Here is a 10,275-nt window from a genome sequence, read left to right as displayed (position 1 = left end):
TTAAAAATAAACAAACAAATAAATAAATAAATAAGTGTCCGGCACATAGTAGGTGTGTAATTGAAATTTGTAACTTTGGTTTCTTCATCTGAGAATGAGAATAGTAGTATTCTCAGTAACCCAGGAGTGTTCTGAGGGCTAAATATTTTAGGTAAAAGTGATTTGTGCATGACAAAGCCCTATACATGTATTAGTTTGTCATTATTTAAGAAATTTGAACGTTGGGGTAGGGTAGAGGTTTTTCTTCACTTATTCTTTAAAATCTAGCTTATTGCTCCATCTAGTGATAGACTTTATAGTCCCACTGCATCCATACGTTTAAAAAAGCCAAAATGAAGTTAAGCTGGAAGGATTTCTTCTTGAGTTTTATAAAGCCAGAAAAATCTACACTGTTTAGCTCTCAGAACACCCGTGTAAGAGAGGCCTTCGATAAAATTTGTATTTCACACTGCTCAGAAATAACATGTGAAAGAGATAATGTGTATAAAAGCACCTTGTACGGAGTGAATGCTCAATAAATGACTGATTCAGAGGTCCTCGATATTTTTACCTTCCTTTTGGAATTTTCCCTCAAACGCGGACCCTTTGGAAAGGTTAGTTTTTAGAAGTGCATTAATTAAACAATAATGAATTTGTTTTACTTTTCATTAATTAAAGACCTTAACCTATCAGGAAAAAGTAGCTGGAGCTTCTAATTAGGATGGGGCAGGAAGCTGTATCACCTACGGCTGTCACGCTGTGGGACAACACGAGGAAACCAGAGACTGGCTCATCTTAAAGTCTTTTCATAATTAGCATCTGTTGGATGCTAATCATGTTAGCATTCTGTTAGATTTGAAATATTTGAGAAAACACGACCGTGCCATCTAGTAGACCACAGTCTAGGGAGAGTCCATGCAGGTGTATGTAATGGGATGATATATATCCCGAAGTATACTAATTTACTTGTGTCACCTGCATTGTCCCCCACCCTCACCTGCCCCCTATTCTGCAGAAGCATCCATTTTCCCCAGAGGGAACCAGGATAATTACGGCAGAAATGCAAAGATAAAGCAGTCCACATTCAGTTTTGAAACTCAGAAGAGATAACTCGAAGGAAGAGAAAGACAAATTTTAAAGGCCAGGCTTTGTGATGAGAGAACGAGTTTTCTCAATTCCTTTAACTCCTAGTATTGACAAGGGCCACGGACTTTAGGCCGGATCATAAACCAAACCTGCCCCCATGACACAGAGAACGCCCCTCGACCGTCAGGGGCCTAAGCCCCACCCCCAGGGCTGAGGAGGACATAACTGGAAGGCCAATTATAAATGGGTATGAGGAGGGTGTAGTGGAAGGCTATTCCAGAGAGGAAGCAGAAACAAAACACCCAGATCCCTCTTTCACCACAGGGGATAGTGAGGAGGACAGAGAAAAGCTGACAAACGTGTCCTCCCTTTCCTCCCTCTTGGAGGGAAACCTGGAGGTGGAAAAACTGGTAAAATGCCCTGGTAGGTTTGAGGAATCTGAGAACATTGTGGGGAGAGCGGAGAAGGCAGAGGTCTTACTTAAGAACCCCAGCAGGTGGTCTGGGCAGCAGCACAGCCTCTGTCAGACGCGTAAGCTCCTGGCCAGATCCTAGAGACCCCAGCTGAGGGCCTGGGACAAGGACAGAGGGACTGCTGTGTCTGGGACTTCTTGGCAGATACTGCGATCCCTACTCTCTCTGCCCCTCTGTCGTTTTCCTCTGAAGCACTTGCCATCAATTGACATATCTGGTATTTACTTGCTTTTCTCTCCCCATCCCCACCTCGCGCTAGAATTAAAACTCCATAAAGAAAGAAATTTTGGTCTGTTTTGTTCACTGGCACGTCCCAGTCAGTGCAAGAGTTGGCGCTAACTCACTATTAAGAAAACGGCTTGTCTAGCATACTATTCCACCGGGGCATTCTTCGGTTCTGGGTTCTTCCTGTCGAAACAGATTCCCTAGGAATTTCTGTTCCTTCCACGTGGGGGCAGCAAAGGACAGTGAATCCCAGACGGCTGGCGCATGGCGCGCAGAATGTTCCCATTTCTGTGATGGCAGCAAGTGACGGGAACATGCGAACACCTTCACTTCCCTCCATCCCCATCCCTGCCGCTCTTCCTCAGCGTCTCAAAGAGGAATCAGACTTTGGCTTTCTTTCTGTCCCAACCTGTTCCAAGAATTGAGTCACAGGTTTGAAAATGAAACAAAGCATGGCAATTAGGGATAAAAACAGACTGGAGACCATCTAGAGCAACCAGGCAGCCTGAGATAAGCTAATTACAATAATTGAGCACTGAATTTAGCTCCAAATTTCTAGAAGTTTGAACAGAGCCAGGGGTTAGAGTGAGGTGAGGGTGAGGCAGTTACCTCAAATGTTTAATGTGAGGGGAGAAGCCCAAATCCTGTCGCGAAGATAAATAATGTTTCAGTGCAACATTTCTAAAAACCTAAATTAACCACCTGAAAAATTCATGAACGAAATGTCAAAAATTTAAATAAAATTATATAAAACATATATATAGGGAACACGTTTTTCTTTTTGTCTTGTTTCAAAATGGCTCCACACAGCACAGTTCTATCTGGTCTTTAATTAAGGTTTGATATTTTGCTCATTGTGCATTTTTGCATTAATTTTGATTTTTAAAAGTTGCATTAATTTTGATCTTTAAAAACTGCATCGTTCCATTAACATATTATTTATCTTAATTATAGAGTTTGGGTGTCTCTTTAAGTTTTCTGAGGCGAGTGCCTCACTTTTGCCTCTCTCTAATCCTGCCAGGTCCCTCTCCCCAGAGAGCATCAGAATCACCCAAAAGTCCCGTGGCCAACCACCCTTTGCTTGGCATCCTACACAGCTGGAGTGTCCTGGTGTGAACCTGACAGACAGCACGCAAGGAGTCACCCTCCCGCCCGCCCCCCCCCACCCCCCTGCTGACATACCTTGGCTCTCCCCTGAGTCTGGTACCAACTTCCCCATCCTTCTCAATGTAATGCTCCAGGAAGCAGTATCTACTGATGAGAACTGGCAGATGAGACACGATCTTGTAAATAAAGATCTGGGAAGTCATCTCTGATGGGGACAACTAGAGTTACATTGTAGAGATTAGACTGGAGGGAAGGAAGTTCCAGGTCCAAAGCTCATTCTAGGCTGACAGAGTTGTGGACAGAGTTGAAAGGGTGAGGAAATTATTGCTCTAGACCAGGGCAGTCTGACAGAATGTTCTGTGATGATAGAAAAGTTCTACATTTGTACAAGACAAAACCACTAACCACATGTAGCTATTAAGCACGTGAAATATGGCCACTGAAACTGAGGAACTGAATTTCTAAATGTATTTAATTCGGGTTAATTTACATTTAAGTGGCCACTTGTGACTACCAACTCCTGTATTACGTTACAGCTCTAGATCACCAATTCTCAAATTTAACTTGCATTAGAATCATGTACAGGACATGTTAAAGGAGTTTGCTGAGCCCATCTCAGAGTTTCTGGTTCAGCAGGTCTGGGGTGGGGCATGAGAGACAAGTCCTTTAACTCTGGGTTTATGTGGATAACAAAAAAATTTTTGAGATTCAACAACCCAAAACCTGGAATGAGAAATGTAATCTCCTACACAGTTTCATAACTGTAACTCCATACATTTAATGCCACTCTTCAGGGGGATTCTAACTTTGCCCCCCAACCTGTTCTGGATCTCACTTCCCAACTTGAACTCTGGGCTTTGCACCCTTGGCCTCCACGTCGACCTTTATCCCTCCTGACGTGAAGTCGTCCATTCTCTAGCTCTGTCCCAGCCCTCTCGATGCCGGCCAGGCCTGCTCCAGTGATGACCCTAACTTGCCTGAGGATTTGCCCAGCCCTTACCCACATTCAGGGACCATCCCCTTTCTGGTCCTGCCTACTTATCTCCTCATCCAGGCTTTACTGCTCTTCCATGTCTCAGGCTGAAGTACAGTCTTTTTGGAGATTAGAGTCACTTCCCAAACATGATCCCAGTAGATAATGGGACACTTTCAACCAAGACACAGACCCCCATATACTTTCTATGTTACTCCACCAATCTCTCTCCTTCTGCTCCCTACTGTTCACCACTTGATACCCAGGACCGAATAAACTACTTCAACGTTTCGAAAATTATAAACTAGACCCCTATTTTAAATTACTATGATTTCCATTTTGCAGATGAGAAAACTAAGACTCGGAGAGGTGAAGAGAACTTCTTAAGGTCACACAGGTGAAAAAGGACAGTGAAGGAACTCCATATAGTTGCTAGGGGTTTCCAGGATGTCATGGGTTTGTATTATTTTTCAGGCTGAAAGTCTAGTGGGATAACCACACTTTAGAGGGAGCCATCTTTCCTATTCTGCTCTGTGCTCACCCAACACAACCCATCTCCCAGTGCACAGAGCTACAGTCCAGCAGATAAAATGACTGTGATCGTACAGTATTGTAGCACCAAACTGCCTCCAGTGATACATACAAACTGCCTTCCAGTGAGGAAGACATCTGACCCAAGCAAAGCTAATATGAGTGGCTCTATAGGCATTCGAAATCAGGGCATTAAAAAGCAAAGGGACTCAGACAGCAGAACAATAAGGCCATGTAGAGAAGAAGCTGAAGTTGGTGGCCTGGCTAGTCAGTTATGTGGGAAGCCAGGATGTATCTTTAGAGGTAGGGTAGCATACTGGTTAGGTGCCCAGATTGTGGCAGTAGGCTGCCTGGTTGGAATCCTGGTTCCTACTTACTAGCTGCAGGATTTGGGGCAAGTCGCTTAACCTTTAGGTGACTCAGCTTTCTGGTCTGTAAAATGGGGAATGGCATTAACCCAAATCATTGTTTTTATAATGATATGAGTTAACATACACCAAGGTGGCAGCCTGGCACACAGCTCACACTAGAAACTGTCAGCTGTCCTTATTCCATAGGCGAGAATGGGCCCAGCAGCCTCAGATGCCCAGAGACAGCAGCTCACTCCCTGCGACTTTCCGGTCCCCAGCTGGCCTGCCAGGGACGGAGCACTTCATTTCAACCACCATAGAGTTCCCACAGAACGGGAAGGGGAGCACTTCCCGTGGCATTTGACTGAAATAAAATTTCACCTCACATTAAAAGACTTAAAAAAAACCATACACCACATACATTTGGAAGTTTTCTTCTTTTTATTGCAAATTTCTGGTAAAGGAAAGAACACGGAAGCTGATTCTCATTTAAACTTTGGTGATAAGAGTACGGTGTAGCTTGGTGGCTCACAACTTCCCCAGCACATGAATCACCCAAGGGCCTTTGATACATACTGATGGATACATACTGATGCCTGTGTCCCGCCTCTCAGAGGTTCTGACTTAATTTGGGGGCAGCCAAGGCAACAGTAGCTTTTGAACTCCACACGTAATTGCAACATGTAGCCATGGTGGAGACCCCCTGCTGGGGCTTGAAACATGGAGTTGGCAGCATTGGAAGCACCTGAGCAACTCAGTGGACAGCCAAGCGTCACCTGCTCATGTCATGCCCTCTACCTGAGTCCGGCTGGTGTCCTCTGTTCCCCTCTTCCCAGGTGTCACTTGTGCTGATTCTTCCTTTTCAGAGACTCCAGAGGAGAGACATGCTGGAAGGGCCATGGATCTCTGTGCTGTGGCTTGTGCTTAAACATGGAGAACTGACAACATGGTTACTCTGTCACAAAAAGAAATTCATTTTCTGATTGCAAAAGAGCATTAACCTTTTTCTTTGTTGTTGTTAAGTGAAAATAGTCTTCCTATATAGAGATGCAAAGGTTCATGACAAAATAAGGAAATATGTGTCGAGTGACATATTCCTTATATGACTTCTCAGGTCCAAATTCAAAAAAAAATATTTTGTCAAGTCATTGAGGGTAAAATATTATGTACTTTAGCAGCATATTTTATATGGGTAAACAGTAATAGCCAGTTAGATATTTCATTTATGATTTATCCTAAAAATAGAAAATGCTTTAATTTTCCTGAGTCCTCAGCAAACAAACAAAAAAAGTTTTTAAAAGTACTCCTGTTTTCTTTCTCCTGGGCACCCTCACAGTTTAGGACAACGTGTGTCTCACTATCGGTTTTACATACATAGGTGAACAAACAGCACTGGTGCCGATTTTCAGTGACTAATCAAATATGGCGATTGAAAATGAAACACCCATCGTCTACAATGTTGCTCAAAATGAAAGTTTCTTGACAGTGTTACAAATGCAATATAGACTTGATTCTCTGTCCATACAAAAGTGTGAATTTCCATTTTGTTAATACTACTCGATGATTAATGTCTTAACAGTGATAAAATTTTTAGAATTTAAAAAATACATAGGATCCCATTCTTACATCATAATTCTGATGCATATCATGCCTTCCATTTTGTCTGCAAAACTTTATAGGGTATAGTGCATTGACGTGATAAACCCAAGGCACACGAATATAGTAAGTATATATAAACCTTAGCACTTTGTGCCAATTTTGGAAACATTGAGAGAGGTGATCATAAAGCCTGAAAAATCCTCACATCCTATTATGATTGATGAACAACTGTGTAATAAATAGACTATTAACCACCATTTCATTATTAAGTATATGGCTATCACTACACAGGCTGTGGGTAATTGAAAAAGTTTTCAGTATTAAAACCTGATATAACTAGGTGGTTGATGTAAATATTGTGCCTTGTATTATCTAGATAATTGTCTTAAGTTTGTGTTTCAATTTGCAATCTATATGGCAATTATCAATTTTTAAACTATTTTCATTATATAAATGGTGTTTTTTTCCCCAAATGTTAAGTCCCTTCCCCCTATAAAAGACAAGATTTACGAGAAGATAACCAAGATAAGAAATGCAATGACAACAATAATAAAATCCAAATCTGGACTCAAAGGCTGAATTCTAATCTAACAGGACATTCTCTTAATTTAGGGTGAAGAGCAACAAATTTCTGTGACACTTCATTAGTTACTTCATTTAAAAAGTTACCATGACATTTTTCAAAATAGTAAAGTCTTGGCTAGAGTATCAAGCATTGAAGTAAAATTAAGTATTTTCATTCATAAAATGTAGGGGCTAAAAGCCTTTCTAAATATGGGGGTGGGGATATCTCATTAAATTTAGAGAAGTGGCATAAAGTGGTAAAAATTGTATTTAATACTTTTAAAGATAGAGTGTTTTCAAGACGCAAGGTAAACATTTAGACCCATGAAAACACATTTCTTGGCACATGCACGCCATGACTAGAACAATCCTGAATGCCACGACAGCTTGGCTACAGAGGCATCTAACTCCCAGCCCCACTGACAAAGCCACCTCTGAGGTCCTTGTCCCAACTCCCTTCACATGGGACCTTCCGGCTTCTGCATCTGTTGGATTTGCTTCTGTAACTGGTCCTTGTCCAGCTTCATCTTGGCTTCGAGAACTTGCCTGAGAGTTCCTATGCTTTCATAGATGGCTGTAAATCCTTTAAAGAGAGGTAAATTTCACAAGAGTTAATATTAAAAAAACAATACTGTATCAAATTCTACAGCATATAGTAATAATTGATTTGGGCAAAAATTATAAGTAGATGCTAAAATTACTGGAGTGAAAGTTTTATGGTTAATAGAATAGTTACATATTTTCATAGTATCTCCCTAAAGATTACTTTGTAATTACAAAGGGGGAAAGGAACTATTACTATGACGAAATCTGGCTGTTACACTTTAACCAAATGACCAAAGCTAATTTCACCAATGCTAGGAGAAACCACCATCAGGTACTCCCTGCCAGGGTGACCTGGGAAGGACAGATACATCACTTGCATGTTGTTTCTGTCCAAAACCTACAACCTGCGTCTAACTGAGAGGATACAAACAGACCCAGCCTGAGGGGCATTCCCCAAAAGGCTGGCCTGTGTTTTTTAATGATGTCGACATCACTGAAGAACTGATCTAGATTAAATGAGACTAAATAAGGAAGCATGATACCTGTACATGATGTGAGATTCTGCATTAGAACCTAGACCAGGGAAGCTTTGCTATGAAGCAAACAATGGCAAAAGCCTAAAATTGAACATTGAAAAATATTTCATCAATGTTATATTGTACTACAGTTATTTAAGAGAATGTCCTTGTTCTTAGAGTATATGGTTTGAAATAATAAAGTTGTAAAAAAAGCATAATTTCTGCAATGTTCTCCCAAATGATTTAGGGAAAAAATGACATTTATATACACACAGGCACATAAACACATGCACACACATACACACACGAACACAGAGAACAAGAGAGTAAGCAAATTTCCCAAATGTTTATCAGTTAATCTAGACTAAAGATATGTAGAGTTTTTGGATTATTCTTTTAGTTTTTCTAAATTTGAAATTATTTCAAAATAAAAAGATAAAAAAGAAAAAATTCTCTATCAAAAGAGCATTTCATATCATTCTGTATTCCTACTGATTTTTAAAATAAATTTTTGAAAGGTCTAATCTTCATTGGTAAATTTAGAATTTCTCTAATAAAATTTTCTTTATGTAGCATTCATGAAAAAGAGATATAAACATTATGTATTAAAATACTGTTCTTACTGAATGGAAAGATACAACACATAACTAGATAAAAGAGTAGGCTACAAATCAGCATGTATAACATGAGCTTTCATTTTAAAAAGTATGTATCTTATATATTTAGAAAGATACATAAAAATGATCTCTGGATGAAAGGGGGTATTTTAAAAAATATTTTATTATTTATAATTTTCCATTAAGAAATGTATGGATTTTGTAATAAAAATAAATATTTATAATTTACAAAGGTTCCTATGATTTTCTTATTAGATACTAAATATTAAAAACCTCAATGGTATATTGAATAAATGATAATAAATTCACTCAGGAAATGATGCAAAGTTAAATATTGATGGAACATTCAAATACCATATTCTAGTAGTCCAAGAGATCAAGAAAGAAAATTTATTTTTATCTTTACGAGTTCTTCAATTCATAAATTTAATGGTGGCTTCTACTTAAATAATAAAATTTGGTGGTAACAACAAAATTATCTTTGGGATAACTAACTACTTTTATCTCCATGTGGCCAAAATACTAATAGTTCCACAGAAGAAAATCTGAAGGAGCTAGGAAGTAATTTAGTCCACCTTCTCACACTATGAGACTGTCTTCTCTTCCCTGACCACGATCAACCAGCCTCTACTTGAATACTTCTATTAGCAGAGTTGTCATGTTCACAAAGCCATCAGTATCTTTTTAGGACCCATTAATCGAGGATATAGTGAATCCTCACTTAATTTTGTTGATAGCTTATGTGATTTTAAGCAAACCGACTATAACAAAACCAATTTTACAGTAGGCTAATTGATATAAATAAGAATTAAGTTCCTAGGGCATGTCATCAACATTATAACACAAAATTAAACAAAATGACCTTGTTTGAGGACCTGCTGTATGTACTTCTGCCTCATATCGTCTTTAAAATCTGTCTTTGGCAACTTTTACTTATTAGTTCCAGTTCTGTATTCCTGACTCGGAGTGTAAATCTAATCATTCCTTTATATGACAGTGCTTCAGCAGTTGAAATCAGCTCTAATATTTTCTTCTAAATAAGTGCAAATTAATGGGCTCCGCTGACTTCTGATTAGAGGAAAATCATTCCTCTACTGCTAGCAGTATAAAATAAAGCCTTGAAGGCCCCTCAAAGATATGCGCTTATTTCTGAGATATTGACCTTGGCTATGAATGGAAAGAATCCACAAATAGTACTAAAGAAAGTGCACATCAATTGCAAGCTAAGTAAATTTTGTTTTGTTTGTCCCTCTTGATGGTTCTTGTGTACGTAGAATTGAAACAATGTTTTAGTCCAAAACAGCACAGCTACTTAGGAAATCACCCAAGGACATAATGTTACTGCCATTAGCTAGGTTCATAGGCAGTTGTAGGGGAATACTAATTACTGGGTTGTTGTTGTTTTTTTTTTTTTTTTACATCAAATAGAACATAAACCATGAGAGCTGTTTTCTTTGTGGCCTACCAGCATCAACTTCTGCTTTCATTTCCTTCATGTCCTCACTCATCTGTAATTCCAGCTTGCTGATTCGTCCGTGTACCTTCTCCTCTTCTTGTTTTGTTCTCTGCACTTCCATATGCTTCTTTTGACTCTCTTCTATCTTGTCAAGTCTGGCTGACATCTGGTTGAGCTTCTTCTCCACGTCCCTTTCACTGGCTCCCTGAAATCCATGATAAGAATTGCACTTGATTATTCCAAAAAGAAAA

The 10,275-nt window shown here is 39.4% G+C and overlaps 1 protein-coding gene across 3 annotated transcripts in view; it reads right to left on the bottom strand.

Moving 5' to 3' along the window:
* Positions 1-5,142: 5,142 nt before the first annotated feature.
* The window catches only part of FAM81A (family with sequence similarity 81 member A), a 72,897-nt gene continuing 67,764 nt past the window's right edge, over positions 5,143-10,275 (bottom strand). For all 3 annotated transcript variants that reach the window (XM_016126950.2, XM_016126951.2, XM_016126952.2), the window contains exons 8-9: positions 10,034-10,229; positions 5,143-7,470 (exon numbers count right to left, since the gene is read on the bottom strand). In XM_016126950.2, coding sequence (XP_015982436.2) covers positions 7,346-7,470; positions 10,034-10,229 — 321 coding nt within the window. In that variant the 3' untranslated portion in view covers positions 5,143-7,345. The remainder of the gene's footprint in view (positions 7,471-10,033; positions 10,230-10,275) is intronic.

Source organism: Rousettus aegyptiacus, unplaced genomic scaffold, assembly GCF_014176215.1.
Source record: "Rousettus aegyptiacus isolate mRouAeg1 unplaced genomic scaffold, mRouAeg1.p scaffold_m13_p_3, whole genome shotgun sequence".
Lineage (NCBI taxonomy): Eukaryota > Metazoa > Chordata > Mammalia > Chiroptera > Pteropodidae > Rousettus > Rousettus aegyptiacus.
This window is presented reverse-complemented; position numbering and strand designations above follow the sequence as displayed.